General features: G+C 49.3%; 2 protein-coding genes across 6 annotated transcripts in view; one reads left to right on the top strand and one right to left on the bottom strand.

Moving 5' to 3' along the window:
- ACTR3 (actin related protein 3) overlaps positions 1-20,684 on the bottom strand; it is a 35,325-nt gene extending 14,641 nt beyond the window's left edge. Inside the window, exons 1-10 of the mRNA XM_073563842.1 lie at positions 20,580-20,684; positions 17,402-17,457; positions 16,747-16,871; positions 16,520-16,630; positions 16,319-16,414; positions 16,132-16,239; positions 15,548-15,691; positions 9,314-9,487; positions 9,066-9,158; positions 8,865-8,990 (exon numbers count right to left, since the gene is read on the bottom strand). Of these exons, the coding sequence (XP_073419943.1) occupies positions 8,865-8,990; positions 9,066-9,158; positions 9,314-9,487; positions 15,548-15,691; positions 16,132-16,239; positions 16,319-16,414; positions 16,520-16,630; positions 16,747-16,871; positions 17,402-17,457; positions 20,580-20,623 (1,077 nt within the window). The 5' untranslated portion in view covers positions 20,624-20,684. The remainder of the gene's footprint in view (positions 1-8,864; positions 8,991-9,065; positions 9,159-9,313; positions 9,488-15,547; positions 15,692-16,131; positions 16,240-16,318; positions 16,415-16,519; positions 16,631-16,746; positions 16,872-17,401; positions 17,458-20,579) is intronic.
- A 238-nt stretch (positions 20,685-20,922) lies between these two features.
- SLC35F5 (solute carrier family 35 member F5) overlaps positions 20,923-22,001 on the top strand; it is a 172,731-nt gene continuing 171,652 nt past the window's right edge. The window contains exon 1 of one of the 5 annotated variants that reach the window (XM_073563838.1): positions 20,923-21,131. Coding sequence is in view for 2 of the 5 variants with exons in the window: in XM_073563840.1 (XP_073419941.1) it covers positions 21,323-21,328 (6 nt within the window). In the remaining 3 variants the exon portion in view is untranslated. Of the gene's footprint in view, positions 21,132-21,173; positions 21,329-22,001 lie in introns of those variants that run through there. The other 4 variants (XM_073563840.1, XM_073563833.1, XM_073563837.1 and 1 more) reach the window with 4 other exon arrangements.

The raw sequence follows: 22,001 nt of genomic DNA, 5'->3' as shown, positions 1-22,001 counted from the left end.
CAGATATACGCGTTTCGAACATACAATGCGACACCTCCTCCTCGTTTATCAAGTCTGTTTCTTGCAAATAAGTTGTATCCTTCTAGTCTTGTATTCCAATCATGTGTATTGTCCCACCAAGTTTCAGTGATTCCAATGACATCATATTTCTTTTCCTGTGTTAGTAGTTCCAATTCTCCTTGTCTGTTGCCCATGCTTTGTGCATTAGTATAGAAACATTTTAGTTTGTGATTGGTTTCTCTTTCTCCAATATTTTTATTAATTAGATTCTTTCGTCTTTGTTCTTCCTTTCCACTTCTAATAGCAGAGTTCTCAATAGCATTTGTCAGGTGTATGGCTTTTTCTGGTCTTTTGCTTCCCTTCCCATGTTGTTCTAGTTTAAAGCTCTCCTTACAAGTGTAGCAAGGCGACTTCCAAATACATGCTTTCCAGTCTTCGTAAGGTGCACCCCATCTCTAGCAAGTAGTCCATCGTATAAGTAGTTCACTCCGTGATCCAGAAATCCAAATCGTTGCTGACGGCACCATCGACGTAGCCAGTTGTTCACCTGCAGAATCTTATTCCACCAGCTTATGAAGGAAAGGACACCAGGACTGACCCCCTTGAGTGTCCCCCGGTCCTTGGAGCGCCCACTGCTGGATAAAGGTGATCACCTCTACACTGATAACTTTTATACCAGCATCCCACTCTACAAATCCCTCTCTGCACAAGGTACGGCAGCCTGCAGTACTGTCTACAAAAATCAGAGAGGCCTCCCGAAAACGCTACTTGGGCAGATGCTCAGAAGGGGTGACAGCAGAGCCCAATGTAGTGGCCACCTGCTGGTCAAGGACAAGAGGGATGTCCTTCTTTTGACCACCATACATGGTGATGGCAGCGCCCCTCAGCACTGTACGAGGTTCCTCTACACAGGTCAGCAAACCAACCTGTGTACTGGGGTACAACAAAAACATGGGGGGCATTGATCTCTCCGATCAACTCCTCCAACCATACAATGCTTTGAGAAAGGCCAAGGTGTGGTACAAAAAGCTGTCCGTGCACATAGTACAGATGGCAATGCTCAACGCTTTCCTGCTGTCACGACGTGCAAGCCACACCGATACGTCGTACCTTTAGTTCCAGGAGGTAGTGGATAAGGCCCTGATGCTTGGCGCTCAGGAAGGAGCGGGCCCCAGTCCTTCTGGAACTGAAGGTGCTCGAATTGTACCAGGTCAACATTTTCCGGGGGCGGTCCCGCCAACCGGAAGAAAAGGTAAGCCACTAAAAAGGTGCCGAGTGTGTTACAAAACGGGAATACGCAAGGACACCATTTATCAATGCGACACCTGCCCCAAAAAACCTGGCCTGTGTATGAAGGATTGCTTCAAATTGTACCACACCTACATGCAATACTAATTTACTTTACTGGAAACAGTAGGTTAGTCACACAGGGGCACATCTAGATTTGTTCCTTGGGGGGTCTAGTATCCAAAATGATGTCACTTGTGGGTTTTTTTTTTTTTTTACTGTTTAGGTACATCAGGGGCTCTGCAAACGAACATGACATCCGCAGACCATTCCATCAAAGTCTGCATTCCAAAACATCACTACTTCCCTTTCGAGTGCCGACGTGTGCCCAAACAGTAGTTTTCTCCCACATGTTGGGTATCAGCAAATTCAGGACAAATTGGACCACAACTTTTGGGGTGCAGTTTCTTCTGTTACCCTTGGGAAAATTAAAAATTGGGGGCCATGAAGTTTTTGTGGGAAAAATGTATATATTTTTTTCATGCCCGGGCATTATAAACTTTAGCGAAACACTTGGGGGTTCAAAGTGCTCACCACACTTCTAGATAAGTTCCTTAGGGGGTCTAGTTTCCAAAATGGGGTCACTTGTGTGGGGGGGGGTTTACTCTTTAGGCACATCAGGTGCTCGCCAAACAAGACATGGCGAGTCAAACAGCGCTCTGTTATGAGCTCATTTTCTGCTCCACCAGTTGAAAGTTCCCCTTCCGTTCTCCCTCTGGTGGTGACGGGAGGTAGTGAGGTTGGTTTAAGTGGTAGTGATCTGCCACCTGGTGAGGAAGATAGTGATTGGATCTCTGGAGTATCAGACTGGATATAAGACAGCCGACGCCCTATCCAGGTGCTGGTGATTCAGTCTGCTTCTCAGGTCTAGGACTCAGCTCTGTTCCAGTCTTCCCAAGATAAGTTTGTTTTTTTGCTAATGTTCACACTTGCTCTTGTTGGTCTCTTCAGTTTTTTTGTGTGGTCAGCCAGCCCGGCTGGGCTGTGCTGAATTTCCACTCTTATTTGCCAAATTGGGTCATTCCATGTCAAGTGGACCAGTGGTCCCCACTCGACCTTCTCCGATTTTGCTGAAAATTTGCAAGGATGTACATGTATGTTTGAAAAGAGGTTCTGTAAATTTTTAGGGCCAGATCTCAAATACATTGGGCACTGTTGACCTTTCACTGGAGGTTCCACCAAGCCTGCGGCTTCAGCTAAGAGGATTTTGCAAACTTTGGCACATAGCCATTAGAGTTCTATACTGGCTATGATGCTGAAATTTGGCATACTAGCTCAACTTTTGCTGCTAAACACGATAAAATTATTACCGACTATGACAAAACAATATTTCGGCCGCAATTTTGTGTCAAATTAGCTTGTAAAACGCGTCGCATAAAATTTATGCCAAACTTTGCCCATATATAACTCAAGACCAAAAACCAATAATAACTGGTGCTTTGCCCTGTACACCAAACATCTACATGACTTTGCATTGCTGCAATATCACGGTCAAAGCATATGTATTTGTGGAAATATTCACACCCACATATGATGAAAAACGTTAAAAATCCGAATTTTACCTATTTTTAGGTCAAATTTCTCAAAAAGGGTACCCCTAAAATATATTAACTCTGATATCACTAGAAAGAGCACATTTCTCTCTACAAGGAACATTTTTTTTTTTTTTTGGAGTCTCTCAGTTTAAGAAGAGAAAAATGCCACTGATCATGGTGTTATTTATCCGCGTAATGCATTGATTTTGTGTTTGATTTTCAGATTCTTATCACATGTTACAGAGTTGTATTGTTGCTAGCTATGTCTATTATAATCAAAAACCTATAAACCTTTTTATTTATGAAAAGCTATTGACTATTGTTACATTTTAATGCATATATTTATTTTTTAGCGATGGAGAATGAAATTGATGAAGAATCAGCCCAGTGCTCTATCAGCCTTGCGAACAATTCGAAGTGCCACCTTAAGACATTCACCCATAGCAAGGATGAGTTGAAATTGTTTACAAGCTTAGGATTGGATGAACAGAAATTGCTGCGTCGACGAGTGGGACTAAATTTTGACGAACATTCACAAATCCGTTTACACCATGAAGCTTCATTCTTGACCAAATATGAGCATTTGCAAAAATCGTGTTGCAATCCTTTTGGGAAGAAAGGTCATAACACCAAAAAGAATTTGCGAGCTATCAATTTGTTAGCAGCTGACCAGTTGAACGAATTTACAAAGAATGTTGTGAAGCCTGGCCAGAAGATGTGTGCATCATGTCGAAAAGAATTTGCTAACAGGAAAAAAATCAGCTGATCCAGTTTCCTCTGAATCAGATCCAGATGGAATGGAATGTTCTCCTGAAAGTCTAAATTCAAGCTTAACATCCATTGGCATCTCTCCTCTGAAATATCCACGGGTAAGCCAGCGGGATTCACTTGGCTATGCAAGGAGAAAGATAAGCCAGGTACAAAATGCATTTTCTAGCAAGATTGCTTCAATTGGAGGGCTTGAGTCGAAAGACATTGAGCAAACAAAAACAGCACAGTGCAAAATGTGTCTGGATTACAATCACCTTTTGGCAGATTTGAAGCAAAAGCTGCAGGTGTCCAGTCGGGCAGAAAAGGTCCAAATCTTGACATTGGCACCTAAAAGTTGGTCCATTAAGGCTATATCAGACGAATTCGGTGTCTCTGAACGAATGGTCAAACAAGCTCGAAAGCTTAAATGTGAACATGGGATCTTAGCCTTACCTAGAATCAAGTGTGGCAAGAAAGTTTCTGAGGAAGTGAAGAAAAAGGTGCAGGCATTTTTTGAGGATGATGAATTCAGTCGAATGTGCCCTGGTAAAAAAGACTATGTATCAGTGCGAATAGCAGGAGAAAAAAAGCAGATGCAAAAGCGACTGTTACTGAGCAATATGAGGGAAAGGTTTGTTGCCTATCGGGATTGGAATGGCCCTGAAATTGGATTTTCCAAGTTTTGTGAGCCTCGGCCAAAGTGGTGCGTAACCGTTGGATCTGCTGGAACACATTCCGTTTGTGTGTGTACACTTCACCAAAATGTCAAACTAATGCTTGCAGCATGCCCAACCAATGATGACTACAAAGAGCTCATATGGAAAATGGTCTGTGGAATTGAATCCAAGGACTGTATGCTTGGCCGTTGTGATAAATGCCCGGGTCCTGAAGTTTTAAAAGAATTTCTAGTCAATGTGTTTGTCAACAGTGACCCTGAAGATATTATTGAGTTCAAACAATGGATTCACACTGATCGAGACAGGCTTGATACCAAACAACTGACTATAGAAGATTTAATTGAAGAATTGGTTTTGAAAATTTCTAAACTTTGTAGCCATCACTACATCGCCAAGCATCAAAGTTGCTATCTGAAATCGTTGAAGGAAAATCTGAGACCTGGAGAGCTTGTGATCCTTATGGACTTTGCTGAAAATTACTCATTTATTGTTCAAGATGCCATTCAAGGTTTCCACTGGGAAAATAGTCAAGCTACAGTACACCCATTTGTAATTTACTTCAAGGAGTTAAATGGTGAAGCTGCGCAGAACATCAGCTTGTGCATAATCAGTGATTGCTCACGACATGACACAGTTGCAGTCCACACTTTAACAGTAATTATGGAGTATCTCAAGACTCTCATCTATGGGATTCGTCATATCCACTGCTTCAGCGATGGATCTGCAGCCCAGTACAAAAATTCCAAAAATGTTCTCAACTTGTGCCACCACAATGCTGATTTCAATATCAGCGCTGAATGGAATTTTTTTGGTACCAGGCATGGAAAGTCGCCCTGTGATGGGATTGGGGGGACAGCAAAGCGGTTGGCAGCTCGTGCCAGTCTTCAACGCCCAACTGAAAACCAAATACTGACCCCGGTGGATTTATTCAGCTTTTGCAATGAGCAACTGACGAAATACGGGTAGTAAAATTGACGAAATACGGGTAGTTCAAGAGGAAAGGTTCAAAGATGGACATACAATTGCTGGAACAAGAGAAAATCACCAGTTTGTGCCAATTGATGACAAAAAGATTCGCATTTCAAGGGTGTCAAATGACCCATCATCTTTCATTGCCCATGTAGATAGATCTGTCAGATCAGAAATGCCTTTTGTGCCAATTGCAAACCTCCAGCCAGGGCAATACATTGCCTGCAAATACAATAGCAACTGGTGGATTGGAAATATTTCTGAAATTTCAGTCGACAACCATGATGCATTAATAAATTTTATGCATCCTCATGGACCAGCTAGCTTCTTTCACTGGCCTGTGAGAAATGATACATGCTGGATTCCCGAGCAGTCAATCATTGCAATAATTCCAGCACCAGCTGCAACAGCAATGGGCCCACAATACAGCTTCTCTGAACCGATTATGTTGCAAATTCAGCAACAATTTTAGACCACTTAGACTGAACATTATGGCTTGGGAACCAACAAAAGATACCCAATATTAGGCTTGGGATCCTAGGCAAAGACACCCACCCTCAGGCTTCGGAACCTGCGATAAAGAGACCGCCCGCGGCTGGCCTTGCACGTCTATCGGCCATGGCTCCTAGGTGATGGGGCTGCCAATTCTCGAAAGACAGCATTATTACAATTCTTAGTAGGATCATAAAACCAATTCCTAGGGAATTGCTTGTGGTATAACCACCATGGACCAACGCAAGGGTTTGAATAGTGCAGTTACCATTCATTGCGTATTAATAAACACCATGTTCAGTGGCATTTTTCTTTTCTTAAATAGGTAAAATTCGTTTTTTTTAAGTTTTTCATCATATGTAGGTGTGAATATTTCCACAAATACATATGCTTTGACCGTGATATTGCAGCAATGCAAAGTCATGTAGATGTTTGGTGTACAGGGCAAAGCACCAGTTATTATTGGTTTTTGGTCTTGAGTTATATATGCGCAAAGTTAGGCATAAATTTTATGCCATGCGTTTTTCAAGCTACTTTGACACAAAATTGCGGCCGAAATATTGTTTTGTCGTAGTCGGTAATAATTTTATCGTGTTTAGCAGCAAAAGTTGAGCTAGTATGCCAAATTTCAGCATCATAGCCAGTATAGAACTCTAATGGCTATGTGCCAAAGTTTGCAAAATCCTCTTAGCTGAAGCCGCAGGCTTGGTGGAACCTCCAGTGAAAGGTCAACAGTGCCCAATGTATTTGAGATCTGGCCCTAAAAATTTACAGAACCTCTTTTCAAACATACATGTACATCCTTGTAAATTTTCAACAAAATCGGAGAAGGTCGAGTGGGGACGATTTTTAAAACTGGTCCACTTGACATGGAATGACCCAATTGCCTTTTTTTTGTCCCTTATTAGACTGGCCTCTTTTTGCTCTGTCTCAGAATATTTCAGAGTGCTGATATAGTGGGAGAAGTCTAGTGACTTCAGGGTTAATTTTGCTATCAGTTGTGTTGGACATTTTGTAGGGTTTTTTGGCAGATTGCAGACAGTGTCTTTCCTTTCTAATTAGTTTGGCCCCATCGTTTGCTCAGCCTATTTTCCTGCCTGTGTTTGTGTTTTCATCTTTTTTCACCATCAATACATGTGGGGGGCTGTTTCTCCTTTGGGGTCTGCTCTGGGGCAGTTTTCCTCTTTTCCTGCTTTAGGCTTATTTAGTTCTCCGGTTTTGACGAGGCGTCTAGGACCACCGTAGGAACGCTCCACGACTGCTGCTAGTTGCGTGTTAGGATCAGGGGTCTGCAGTCTGCATAGTTACCAACCTCTTTGGGTTTCTGAGACTTAGCTTGTATTGTTTTTTATTTCCTCCTCGGCTACCCGTTCATAACAGCGCTCCTTCCCTTCTGAGCTCTGCCATGCGCCCAAACAGTAGTTTACCTCCACATATGGGGTATGAGCGTACTCAGAACAAATTGCGCAATAACTTTTGGGGTCAATTTTCTCTTTTTTTTTTTTTTTTTTTTTAGGATAAAAAAAAAAAAAAAAAAATTGTTGCTAAAAAATCATTTTTGTGAATAAAAAGTTAAATGTTAATTTTTTCCTTCCATGTTGCTTCTGCTGCTGTGAAGCACCTGAAGGGTTAATAAACTTATTGAATGTGGTTTTGAACACCCTGAGGGGTTAGGGTATTTTTTTTTCCCCACATTCAAAATATTCCAGTGAAGCACATGAAGGGTTAATAAACTACGTGCATGTGATTTTGAGCACCTTGAGGGGTGCAGTTTTGCAGTGCAATGGTTTTATAAATTGTTGTAAAAATGAGAAATCCTGATCAACTTTTAACCCTATAACTTCCTAACAAAAAAAAAAAATTGTTTCCAAAATTGTGCTGATGTAAAGTAAACATGTGGGAAATGTTATTTATAAGTTTGTGTGCCTTATCTCTATGTTTTAAGGGCATAAAAACTCAGTTTAAAAATTGCAAAACTTTCAACAAATTTCCGTTTACACAAAGAAACGCAAGTTATATCAAAGAAATGTTCCCACTAACATGAAGTCACGAGAAAACAATGTCAGAATCACCAGGACCCATGGAAGCTCCAGAGTTATGACCTCATAAAGGGACAGTGGTCAGAAGTGTAAAAATTGGCCCGGTCATGAACGTGCAAACCACCCTTGGGGGTAAAGAGGTTAAAATGTCCATTTTTTCCTTCCACATGGCTTCAGTTCCTGTGAAGCACCTGAAGGATTAATAACTTTTTTTGCTTTTTACCTAACTAAGGGTTAGGGTTTCTAACCCTAAGAAACATAGTAAATCACCCCCCCATCCTTTCACAGACCCTATTCACAGGTGGTCAAAATGAACCAATAAGAAAAGTGTATTGTTGCCGGCAGATCTCGGCACTGCGCATGTGCACGCCATTTTCTTCTGGGAAGAAGACGTGGAGGGCCAAGTGACAGAGCTCGAGGAACCGGGATGGAAGAGGAGGTACCAGGGGGGCCCGGGGGACCCCATTTCTCTCTCCTCCTTTTTGCTAGATCATATCAGAAGAGAAATGAATGGAAAACCAGACTTTTTATGATCGCTGTTAATCCGAGACCCAGGAGAATTTTTGATGCTGGGGGGGGCGATATACACTTATTTCTCAGCGCCATTAAAAAGCGTGTTGGCGGTCGTTAAGGGGTTAATCGTTTTTGCATTATTTCCCCCCCCCATTTGGGGACGGGATTGTGCGGTTACTTTACCGTAGTGTTGCAGTATTCAGCGTTATTCACGCTTTCCAAAGAAGCCTGGGAACTGGCTGGACTCCACAGAAGGACCAACAGGGGAGCGCTTAACATCTCTCGCCCTCCCCCAGGTACAGACCTACCCCCAGTACAGAACCCCTGCCACCCCCCCAGGTACTGAACACCAGCCCAGAACAGACCTACCTCCCTATACACCCCCCTGCCAACCAACCCACCCCCTCCGGTGCACAGTGCAGACCTCCTGACCCCACCCCCTCCCTCCGGTGCAGACCTCCTGACCCCACCCCCTCCCTCCGGTGCAGATCTCCTGACCCCACCCCCTCCCTCCGGTGCAGACCTCCTGTTCCCCTCACCCAGAGGTACAGACGATCCATCTCCGGGTGGCGTTGAGATGTGTCACTAAACATTACACTGACCTTCAGCCGGCCGCCGCTCAGCTCCTCGCTCAGCTTCAGCCGGGCATCCACCGTTCTTTTCAGGTCTCTCTGCAGACGCCGGCCAAAGTCCCTGAACATGGTGGAGCCGCCGGAGAGGACGATGTTCTGTGCACAAGAGTACAAGGGTCAGTTACACAGCCGACTACAGGGGAACACAAGAGCAGAGTGGAGTAAAGTCACCTTATACAGGGGGCGGCGGACATCAATGGGGCAGTTCTGAATCACCTCATCCACCACTTCTGAGATCGGCTGCGTGAAATCTGGATTCGCAAACTACAAATATGACAGATTAGTGAGGAAAACAAGGTCTCCTAGATGAAGGGAAGTGTCCTCCTCCCCAGTGGTAGTGCTCCCCCCCCCCTCCAAGAGCGGCCTCGTCCCCATCCCCACCACCCTCGGCAGCATGAACCCTTCTTTATAGCACAAACCTCAGGATGGAAGAAAATTTCAGGTCCCAGAAACCTCTCATAACCAACATCGATGAAGAACTCCTTCTTGGAGACAGCATTGACGCCGCTGAACTGCTTGATCCACTTGGCGCCATCCTGATCATATTTACTGAATTCTTTCACCAAGTCTGGACACACATAGCTGAAGCGTTCCTGTAACGAGCGTCCGAAACACGGGAGGGTGAGCGGTCTGAGGAGCAGTCAGTGATCATATACAGTGGCTTGGGAAAGTATTCACACCATTGGCTTTTTACCCATTTTGTTACATTACATCCTGTGAGTAATTCTGTGATGTATCAGCCAGGGCTGTGGAGTCGGTAAGCCAAACCTGCGACTCCGACTCCTCAATTTCCCTTACACCGACTCCGACTCCCACACATATTGCTTATATTTAAGTGAAAAATTTATTGTAGTACAATGTGAACCTCAGACATTTAATCATTTTTATGATCCAATAATCAAGATATTTAGATAGAACAGAATATATATTGGTGTACTACCCGGTTTTCATTCTTTTTGGTACAGATACGATATGGATAGACAGATATGGATATATAGATAGAGCAGATTTCTAATCTGCTTTTGGTATTGAGAACATTATCTATGAGCTCAAAAACCTTTCAGGTGATGCAGTTTTTTAAAAAGATGATCAGCTTTTGCAGCTGAAAAACGTATCCTCAAAAAACACAGGAAAAACGCTGTGTGTGAATGTAGCCTTAGATCAGGAATATAACAGCCATTTATAGGACATTTCATAACTTTCCCAAACTCCTATGAAAAAATATTCAGCACATCCTGCATTGAATTACTGTACCCAATTTATTATATATTTTAGGAGTCGGAGTCGGTCCATTTTATACCGACTCCAACTCCGACTCCACCAAAATGAGCACCGACTCCGACTCCACAGCCCTGGTATCAGCACTAAATAGTCTAAGTTGGTGAAGTGAGACTACAGGCTTAAGTTAAATTTATGGGATCAAATAACTAAAAATTTCATTGTGCATATGTATTCACCCACTTTGCGACGAAGCCCCTAAAAATTTTGGGTGCAAGCCATTCCCTTCATAAGTTCCATGCTTGAAAGATTGCACACAAGGGGATGTCCTAAGTGTCATATCTCTATCAGTATGTATACTTTGACAGGCCACAGAGGCTGCAACACCATTAACAAGAGGCACCACTAACCAAACCCCACGAAGGCCAAGGAGGAGATCTCCAAACTACACCACGAAAGCCAAGGAGAGCTCCAAACATGTCAGGGAAAAAAGTTATTGAGAAGTACAAGTCAAAGTTGGGTTATATATAAAAAAAATAATATCCCAATCTCTGATAGCTCGGAGCACCATCAAATCCATTATCATCAACTGGAAAGAACACAGTACCACAACAACCCTGCCGAGAGAGGGCGCCCACCAAATCTCACAGCCCGGGGGCAAGGAGGGCGTTAATCGGAGATCTAAGGTAACCCTGAAGGAGCCGAGTTCCCAAGCAGCGACTGGAGAGTCTGTCAATATGACCATAATAAGTCGTACACTCCATAGAGGTGGTTTTGATGGAAGAGAGGGCAGAAAAGTTTTTATTTATACAAATTGTACCGCTCACTTTCAGTTTGCCAGAGGACATGTGGGAGACGCCCCAATTGTTATTGGAAGAAGCTGGTTTCGTCAGATGAGGCAAAAATTGAATTTATTGGCAAAAAAGTTAAGAGCTATGTCTTTGCATTTGATGACAGTGCTTTCCCACTCCTGGGCCATCTCTCCCTTCCTTGACGAGCCCCCCAACCCGTGGGGCTCACATCCGTGGTGAAAAAAAATTGCGTGATATTGACAACCCACTGAACCCCCTGGACAGGTTTGAGCCATTCAACCACCACTGAAGGGATTGTATTGCCTGAGGGGATAGCATCATCCTGCCTTCCAGGTGACCCCTAAGGGAAGATTCGTTATGCAACATCCCACAGCAGAATTCTGGAATGGAATTGGGCCCCCATAACTGCCGGAAAGCTCAAGGTCAAAGTAACCAAGAGGGACATGGAGGGGACTTCTATAGTTTGTCTATCACCTGACACTGGACCTTTTTAAATTTAGACACTGAGGTGACACTCCTGCACTTCAGAGTTCCACATGAGCCCAAGAAGCTCCTGAATTTTCAGGGGTGACAATCGAATTTTTTTTTTTTTTTTAAATTCAGTCAAAAGCTCAGGCCCTCTAGGGTAGCCATCACCTCCTCTAGTTGAGCTCTACACTGGTGGACCGATTTGCCTACCACCAGGAAATTATCTTGATATGGAATGATAAAGACATCTTTTTCCCTGGAGATAAGCCGTTACTTCCGCAACCACCTTCGTGAAGACCCTAGGGGCCACTGCCAGCCCAAATGGGAGAGCCCTAAATTGAAAGTCCTTATCCACCCCATCCATGGCTATCGCAACTCTAAGGTATCTCTTAGGTGCCATGTGTATGGGCACATAATACGCATCCTTCAAATCCAGGACTGCCATGAAACAGGGAAAAGCTATTTTATTGCTGATTTAACGGATTCCATTTTAAAGCACTGCACATTTAGGAACTTGTTTAGAGCCTTCAGATTAACTATAGTTCTGAAAGAGTCATCTGGTTGATTATCAGAAAGCGAGAAGTGGACTGGGATTTCCAGGTGGATGACTTTCTGAACTAAAGGGGCCTTAACACATAGCGATATCGCTACGTGATACTTACCTCCGACTGGCTCCCCCGCTGTATGTCACTGATCGCGCCAGATCGTGCAGCTCCATTTCTCATCGGGCGCTTACTGCTGGCGCCGACGAGCGACGCATGCGGGAGGACGTCAGGATCGCCGTGTCTGAAAGGTAAGTAACGACCGCTGCTGCATCGCTGTGAGATCTGCCTGTGTGGCAACTCACTAGCGACCATTTAGCAATGCACCAGCGATCCTGACCGGGTGGTATCATTGTCGGGATCGCTGGTGCATCGCTAAATGTAAAGGGGCCTTTAGTCCTGGACTTCTGTCTCCAGTGCCATTTGCTCTATCAGGGAAGAATGAGGAGGGGTCAACATAAAACTTTCTGGAATGCTAATCGCAATTCTGACTTAATCAGGTTGAGGATCCAGACGCTGGCCGAAATGCCCTCCCAGGCAGGGAAGAAAACCTTCACCCAACCTGAGCTGGAAGTCATTGACCTGATATTCTGTCCTCCTGGGAAGAGGTACCGAATATGAGGCCTCTACATTTCCTTCTGCGATCTTCCCATTTGTCCAGCTCCCTGAAAGGCTTCCTTCAAACTTCCTTCTTCGGAAGGAACATCCATCTATAGCTAGGCATAGAGAGACTGGGGAAACCCTTCTTGGCGTCTCCTGCCTTCACCAGGATCTTGTCCAGGTCAGGGCCCAATGAGATTCACCCCGTCACAAGGGATGGAACAGAGCCTGGAACTGGCCTTGATGTCCACCGGCCAGCATTTCAGCCAAAAAGCCCTACGGACTGCGTTGGAAAGAACCGACGACCTTGCCACCAAAGAGTCTGCTGCTCCCTTCATAAGCGGAATGGTGGTCAAGAGGTCATCTCTTGCCACCCTGCCCTCTAACTGGGATTCCAGTCTATGTATCCAGATCATTAAGACCTTGGCTGTACATGTTGCTGCAACTGCTGGTTTCAGGGCACCAGCTGGTCTCCTTAGCCCCATTAAGAATGGTGTCCACTTTCCCGTCAAGAGAATCTCTCAATACCCCCTGTAAGATGGCTACTAGACGAGTCCTTGAGGGGAGATGTGACATGGCGGCTATTAGCTGCGGGGATGTGAGCTCGAAAGCATGCTCCAGCACATATAGCGCTGGGAGAGTTATTTGGCCATTCCAGGGACGGGTTTTACAAGCGGTCATAAGAGATGGGTGGGAATGACTGCTCACATATCCCCACTCCAGGGGCATGGTTTGGCAGACAAAATGGAGGCCAGATGTGTAATTCAGCGTCTGGAGCTGGATCCGTGTGGATCTCCTGTATGGTGGTCTCTGCTAAAGAACTGGTCACCATCCTGAGCGGGCAGACGCGCTATATTGTATGGACTTTTTACTTTAGGTTTTCACTTTGTGCCAGAAAAGGCTGCTCTTTTGTTTTGCTATCCTGAGTGGTTTATGCAGTGTAAGTGAACTTGCCTGGACATTTTACCAACACCGCTTCCTGTGCCGACCTCAACAGCAGCCGAGTGAGTACGGATCCTTACACCCCATCGCAAAGGGAAGAGAAGCTTTTTTTTTTCCTTTTGGAAGCTTTATTTATTGAGACATCCAGTGTCGGGGCTTTGTCCCATAGTGACGAAGACGACTCGTCAAAGGAGTATTTTCTCTTGAAAGAAGGGGGTAGGGAGTAGAGATGAGCGAATACGATTGGACTCGAATATTGTCTTTGAAACATTCGTCGAACACAGCTGAATGTCATTAGTCAACGGGAGTAGAAATTTCCGAATGTTTGTAACCGATCATAAGACATACATTCATCACAAATAGGGTTTGACTATGGCCCGAATAAGTTAAAATCAGATTTGGGGTCATAATTCACTCATCTCTAGTAGAGAGCTCCTGCTTTCTGGCCTTTTCCGTTATCTTTGCACTAAAGCCCTGATTTTCTCATTCAACGGGAAGGCGCTTTGTTTCCTCTGATCTAGGCCTCCCTAACCCTTCTTCCCTTTCTGTACCTCTTTCTCAGAGGAGGAGCTAAGAGACTCCTTAATCTCTGCTTTTATGATGGCCCTTAAAGGGAACCTGTCACCCCCAGGCGTTTTTAAGTAAACGAGCCACCTTGTGCTGCACTAATGCTGCATTCTGTCAAGGTGGCTCTTATTTAGCGTCCCTTCCACCGCCGAAATAATCGTTTATAAAATTGGTCAGACATACCTGAAGTTTGACCAGGGGGGCAGGTCTTTCCCCCTCTGACACCGACGCCTCACAGCCATCACTCATTTCGTCGTTAGGTCTTTGCTCCGCCTCCTCTGTGTTCATTTTCAAATGCTGGTGCCTGCGCTGTAATATATTTTCTTGGGCATGCGCAGTCAGCGCTGCCCGTTCTCACATCACTTCATGGCCTGGCTATCGCGCCTGCGTGGACTTGCTGCCAGAGATCCCGCCCCGCAGTCGCTTACGATTTATTCACACTGCGGGGCTGGGAATCTTGGGCATGAGAGCCGCAGAGAACTACTGCACATGCACAAGATTTTTTTTTGGGGAAAAAAAAAAAAAAAAAAAAAAAGAAAAAAAAAAAGGGTCTTCTAATCCGAAAAATATGGCAATCCGATCAATAAATGGGTTAACGAGAAAAAAAAAAAAAAAAAAACACAACAGAATTACGTTTCTTTAGTCGCCGCAACATTTTAATAAAATGCAAAAATGGTGTGCAAAAAAAACCCCGCACCCAACCACGAAAAATTGAGACGCTACTTTTTTTTTTCTAAATACAAGCTTTGGATTTTTCACTACATAAATAAGAACACAGACATGTTTTGTGTCTATGAACTTGAAATAACCCGGAGAATTATAATAGCAGGGCAGGTTTAGCATTTAGTGAACATAGTTAAAAAAAAATATGTGGTATTGCACTTGTTTTTGCAATTTCACTTCACCTGGAATTCCCCACCGTTCTCCAGCACTATATGGTGAAATGAATGGAGTCATCCCGCAAAAAAACAAGCCCTCACAAGAGCATAGTGACGGGAAAATAAAAAGGATATGACTGATAAGAAGCGGAGGGGAAAAAGGAAAAATCCCAAGGTCGAAGGGGTTAAGTGTGAATGTTCTGGAGTCGCACCCCGACCTTCATCCACCGGAGAATCTGTGGTCAGACGTGAAGATCTCTGTTCACCAGAGGAAACGTCGAAGCTGACGGAGTTGGAGCAGTTTTGCCTCCAGGAATGGACAATAATCACAGTGGGAGGATGTGGAAAGTCCAGACTTATCCAGAGCGACTTATAGCTGTAATTGCCGCCAAAGGAGGCTCTACAAAGTACTGACTTTAGGGGAGTGAATAGTTACGCACACTGAAGTTCTCATTTATTTTGTCCCATTTGTGGTTTGCTTCACAATAATCCAAATGTTCAGCTGTCGGCATGTTCTGTATATGAACTGATGCAAATATGAAAAATGCCATGGGGTGAATACTTTCACAAGCCACTGCACACATGGAGGGAGATGAGCAGACTACAGAATGCACAGGACCCGCTACCTTTACTGCCTTGGCGGTCTCCAGGGACTGCTCCGGGGGGATCCCCACCTCTCGGTCTCGGAGGAGCTGCTGGATGAAGTAGGTGATGTCGCGGCCAGCGATGGGGATGTGCTTGATGCAGCTCCCGATGACGTAGCCTTCAGCCTGCGGGGGACAGAGAACCACAATCAGCAGAGACCCCACTGCCATCACAGTGGAGAAGCAGCACTCATGGATTACAATCCAAGGGTCTCATGGATGTACAGCAGACCAACGGCTGGGGCGAGACCCTCAAGTTTCATGGTGTGCTTTTCACACAGTTGCAGTGACAAACCAGAAAGGAGATATCCATCCCCACAGACCTGTAGTGGGAGGCACTGGACGCCTCTCAGGGGTTCACTTACCTTTTTATTAACGGCACGATTTGGTCTTTGAGGTCACAAGTGAGAAGGTCCTTGTGGTAACAGTGTGGCCTCTTACAGTGAAGCCACATGTCAGACTGTCAAGTATCCTAGATACAGCTGGATAGAAAAGTCTGCCAAAAAAGCCCCTGCCCCCTGCAGCATGGAGGAGGCAGGGGCCAAGCCAGTGTGACTGGTACTCACCACGGGAATGACGTGTGTTACACCGTCACCGCTGTCGATCACCGTCCCGGTCAGTGTGCGCTCACCCACTTGTCTGGATGTCCAAGATGCAGCCAAAGCAAGGACAGCCTGAAGAGAAGACTTGGGGCTCAGGACATGCGCCGCCACGATGACCAGCCCCCGAGCAGGGACAGTCCAGACCACTCACCTGAACCGCTATGTACAAGCCGGGGACATTGAAAGACTCAAACATGATTTCAGCAGTGTACTCCCTGTTCTCTGGAGTGTTCAGAGGCGGCTCAGTCTACATAGAGAGAAGAGTCACAGAACAAGCGTCTCGAGGGGCAGAGGAGGTGCCGGCCCGTGCCCCCAGCAGGAGGACCCTGTGATGCAGGTCAGATGCACTCACCAGGAGGAAGTAGTGATCTTCAGGCTCGGCTCGTAGGTACTTGAAAATCACTTGCTCCATGAAACGCTCCATGAGATCCCAGTCTTCCACGATGCCATGGCGGATGGGCCACTGTGAAAAAAAAAATAAACAGTGAAAAAGAGCCGAAGCTGACGCTCTTCGTATGCACCTTGCAACACTCCGGGACCGCTCCTCTTGGAGGAGTGCCGCGCCCGTACACAGCGCACCTTTGTGGCATATGTTGGTTTATCAATGGCTTCATCACCAATGAAGAAGTCCAGGTCGTCCACACCCTTCATCAGACGTCTCTGGGCTTGGTCTCCCACTTTGGCGGACTCCTTTATGGCGATACCTGAGAAGGATACAGGGAGCGGTCACCAGTGGCTGCCGAGGGCGCATTCACCAGTGGCTGCACAGTCCTGCCTGGGCCACTATGGAGTGATGCAAGATCATTATCAGAGAATGATGGAAGATCAGAGTGTGGCCACAAGTCAGGGCGAGTGATGGGACCCACATCAGAGATAACACCAGCCCACCAGGTCTTAGGCAGAAGAGAAATACATGATAAGCGGACACATCTGCTACGGCACAAGACCTAGCAGAGCTGGAGCAGCGCAGACCATCAGTACAGGGCGCCGCACTGCAGGGACGGCACATACAGACACCTCTGACACAGGGTCTGTGGCGACTGGCTCCTGCCACCATCTTCTGCCTGATGGAAGTGGTGGTTGTGTCTATGCAGGGGTTCTTAATGACTACGGCGCCTCTGACTCCAGCACACGCTCCACTGTGATATGCACAACACCAGTGTTAATGAATGGGGGCGCTGGTGAGGGCCGGGACGGACGGCATCTCCAGCGCTGGAGCCCTGACCATACTCACATGATGGGATGATGAACTGGGGCTCAGTGTTCCCGGCGTATCCGAGCTTCGTGTATCTGGAAAGTAAAGGAGAAGCGATGAGGAATGTCTGTCCTGGGGGAGTATTCAAGACAAGACATGCGCTGGAGAGAGAACCTGCCGCACTCCCCTTCCCCACACTCCAACCACAGCACAGGATGTGGGGGCCGCCGACAGTCAGCGAAAGAGGCCACAAGACCAAGCATGACCGCCCTGTGGGGATAGAAGGGAGACACCTGAGTGCAAGAGGCTGAGCCCACCCACCCCGGAGGGGAGAGAGAGGGGAGACCCCCGAGAGCCAGAGACCGAGCCCACCCACCCCCGGAGAGAGAAAGGGGAGACCCCCGGGAGCCAGAGACTGAGCCCAGCCACCCCTGGAGGGGAGAGGGGGGAGGAGGGGAGACCCCCCCCCCCCCGAGCACCAGAGGCCGATCCCGTCTACCCCAGAGGGTAGAGACCCCCGAGCGCCAGAGGCCGAGCCCGTCCGCCCCAGAGGGTAGAGACCCCCGAGCGCCAGAGGCCGAGCCCGTCCGGCCCAACAGGGTAGAGAGACCCCCCCCCACCCCCGAGCGCCAGAGGCCGAGCCCGTCCGGCCCAACAGGGTAGAGAGACCCCCCCCCCCCCCCCCCCCCGAGCGCCAGAGGCCGAGCCCGTCCGGCCCAACAGGGTAGAGAGACCCCCCCCGAGCGCCAGAGGCCGAGCCCGTCCGGCCCAACAGGGTAGAGAGGCCCCCCGAGCGCCAGAGGCCGAGCCCGTCCACCCCAGAGGGTAGAGAGACCCCTCCGAGCGCCAGAGGCCGAGCCCGTCCACCCCAGAGGGTAGAGAGACCCCCCCCGAGCGCCAGAGGCCGAGCCCGTCCACCCCAGAGGGTAGAGAGACCCCCCCCGAGCGCCAGAGGCCGAGCCCGTCCACCCGGAATGGGGGAAGGGGAGAGAGGGAGACCGAGACCCCCCGAGCACCAGAGACCGAGCCCGTCCACCCCAGAGGGTAGAGAGACCCCCCCCCCCCCCCCCGAGCGCCAGAGGCGGAGCCCATCCACCCCAGAGGGAGAGAGAGCGGGGAGACCCCCCGAGTGCCAGAGACCGAGTCCGTCCACCCCGGAAGGGGGGGGGGGAGGGGAGAGAGGGAGACCGAGACCCCCGAGCACCAGAGACCGAGCCCGTCCACCCCAGAGGGGAGACCCCCGAGCACCAGAGGCTGAGCCAGCCACAATCGGGGGAGGGAGGGGAGACCCCCGAGCGCCAGAGGCCGAGAGAGACCCCCCCCGAGCGCCAGAGGCCGAGCCCGTCCGCCCCAGAAAGTAGAGAGACCCCCCCGAGCGCCAGAGGCCGAGCCCGTCCGCCCCAGAGGGTAGAGAGACCCCCCCAGAGGGTAGAGAGACCCCCCCGAGCGCCAGAGGCCGAGCCCGTCCGGCCCAACAGGGTAGAGAGACCCCCCCCGAGCGCCAGAGGCCGAGCCCGTCCACCCCAGAGGGTAGAGAGACCCCTCAGAGCGCCAGAGGCCGAGCCCGTCCACCCCAGAGGGTAGAGAGACCCCCCCGAGCGCCAGAGGCCGAGCCCGTCCACCCCGGAATGGGGGAAAGGGAGAGAGGGAGACCGAGACCCCCGAGCACCAGAGACCGAGCCCGTCCACCCCAGAGGGTAGAGAGACCACCCGAGCGCCAGAGGCGGAGCCAGTCCAACCCAGAGGATAGAGAGACCCCCCCGAGCGCCAGAGGCCGAGCCCGTCCACCCCGGAATGGGGGAAAGGGAGAGAGGGAGACCGAGACCCCCGAGCACCAGAGACCGAGCCCGTCCACCCCAGAGGGTAGAGAGACCCCCCGAGCGCCAGAGGCGGAGCCCGTCCACCCCAGAGGGTAGAGAGACCCCCCCGAGCGCCAGAGGCCGAGCCCGTCCACCCCAGAGGGTAGAGAGACCCCCCCGAGCGCCAGAGGCCGAGCCCGTCCACCCCGGAATGGGGGAAAGGGAGAGAGGGAGACCGAGACCCCCGAGACCGAGCCCGTCCACCCCAGAGGGTAGAGAGACCCCCCCCGAGCGCCAGAGGCCGAGCCGTCCACCCCGGAATGGGGGAAAGGGAGAGAGGGAGACCGAGACCCCCGAGCACCAGAGACCGAGCCCATCCACCCCAGAGGGAGAGAGCGCGGGGAGACCCCCCCGAGTGCCAGAGGCCAAGTCCGTCCACCCCGGAAGGGGGGGGGGGGGAGAGACCGAGCCCGTCCACCCCAGAGGGGAGACCCCTGAGCACCAGAGGCTGAGCCAGCCACAATCAGGGGAGAGAGGGGAGACCCCCGAGCGCCAGAGGCCGAGCCCAGCCACCCCGGGGGGAGAGGGGAGACCCCCGAGCGCCAGAGGCCGAGCCCAGCCACCCCGGGGGGAGAGGGGAGACCCCCGAGCGCCAGAGGCCGAGCCCAGCCACCCCCCCGGGGGAGGGGGAGAGGGGAGACCCCCGAGCGCCAGAGGCCGAGCCCAGCCACCCCCCCGGGGGAGGGGGAGAGGGGAGACCCCCGAGCGCCAGAGGCTGAGCACAGCCACCCCGGGGGGGAGAGGGGAGACCCCCGAGCGCCAGAGGCCGAGCCCAGCCACCCCCCCCCGGGGGAGGGGGAGAAGGGAGACCCCCGAGCGCCAGAGGCAGAGCCCAGCCACCCCGGGGGAGAGAGAGAAGGGAGACCCCCGAGCGCCAGAGGCCGAGCCCAGCCACCCCTGGGGGGAGAGGGGAGACCCCCGAGCACCAGAGACCGAGCCCAGCCACCCCCCCCCGGGGGAGGGGGAGAAGGGAGACCCCCGAGCGCCAGAGGCCGAGCCCAGCCACCCCGGGGGAGAGAGAGAAGGGAGACCCCCGAGCGCCAGAGGCCGAGCCCAGCCACCCCAGGGGGGAGAGGGGAGACCCCCGAGCACCAGAGACCGAGCCCAGCCACCCCCCCCGGGGGAGGGGGAGAAGGGAGACCCCCGAGCGCCAGAGACCGAGCCCAGCCACCCCCCCCGGGGGAGGGGGAGAAGGGAGACCCCCGAGCACCAGAGGCCGAGCCCAGCCACCCCCCCGGGGGAGAGAGAGAAGGGAGACCCCCGAGCGCCAGAGGCCGAGCCCAGCCATCTTGGAGAACCCCGAGCCCGCCAGTACCGGCCGCGCCCCCTCCCTCAGCAGGCACAGGCGCGGGACTCACCCGGTGCCGCAGTCCACCACACAGGCCGGGAGCCGAGCAGCCATAGCACAAATCGGGAGCGGCTACCACAAGAACTGACAGCAAGATGGCGGCCACCACCTAAAGCCAGGAAACCAATGATTAAGAAACAGCCAATCACAGGTCATGTGCTAACACATTTTAGCCAATCACAATCAGACTATGACGCAACAGCCTATCAGAGGGACGCAGGTGAGTGTTCATGCCCGAATAAGTAAATCAGACACACATCCGACTAACCGGGAATCAGCCAATCACAACTCACCACTGAGCAAGATCAGCCAATCCCAGGAAACAAGCTGTCAGTGTCAGGAGGAAGGGAGATGACGTGCCCAGCAGCGATCACGTGGGCTGAATAGTATCGGCCGATGTCGCCCAACAGCTCCGAATCGGTGCGATCAGAATCGTTACGATCTGCCCGATCTGGAGCTTTGCCATAGGTTCAGGATATATGACGGTGCCACATAGCGAGCCATACAGCTCAGTGCGTCATCTGCCAGCCGCCCCCGGTGGTCGGTGATTATTGAGTTCACGGTCAGTCCCGATCATTCCTCTCAGATGTGACATCAATAGCCGCAGTTACCGCTCACCTGGGGTCTCAGCAGAGGTTACTGCGCATGTGTGGCCGCAAGGGGACTGGGAGCCCGCGCATGCGCAACCTGCCGAGTCCGGAGAGAACCCGGAAGTGATGGCGGGGACGGGTGAGAGAGCGGCGGCTGACGGGGATGTGTGTGAGTATATATATAACTGTATATACTGTGTGTGTGTGTGTATATATGGTGTATATACGGTGTGTGTATATATATGGTGTATATACTGTGTGTGTATATATATATGGTGTATATACGGTGTGTGTGTATATATATATGGTGTATATACTGTGTGTGAGTATATATATATATATATATAGCTGTATATACTGTGTGTGTGTATATATAGCTGTATATACTGTGTGTGTGTGTGTGTATATATGGTGTATATACTGTGTGTGTATATATATATGGTGTATATACTGTGTGTGTGTGTATATATATGGTGTATATACTGTGTGTGTGTATATATATATGGTGTATATACTGTGTGTATATATATATGGTGTATATACTGTGTGTGTGTATATATATATGGTGTATATACTGTGTGTGAGTATATATATATAGCTGTATATACTGTGTGTGTGAGTATATATATATATATATATAGCTGTATATACTGTGTGTGAGTATATATATATATAGCTGTATATACTGTGTGTGTGAGTATATATATATATATAGCTGTATATACTGTGTGTGAGTATATATATATATAGCTGTATATACTGTGTGTGTGAGTATATATGGTGTATATACTGTGTGTGAGTATGTATATATATATATATATATATAGCTGTATATACTGTGT

Source organism: Dendrobates tinctorius, unplaced genomic scaffold, assembly GCF_039654945.1.
Source record: "Dendrobates tinctorius isolate UK_male_01 unplaced genomic scaffold, ASM3965494v1 ptg000403l, whole genome shotgun sequence".
Lineage (NCBI taxonomy): Eukaryota > Metazoa > Chordata > Amphibia > Anura > Dendrobatidae > Dendrobates > Dendrobates tinctorius.
This window is presented reverse-complemented; position numbering and strand designations above follow the sequence as displayed.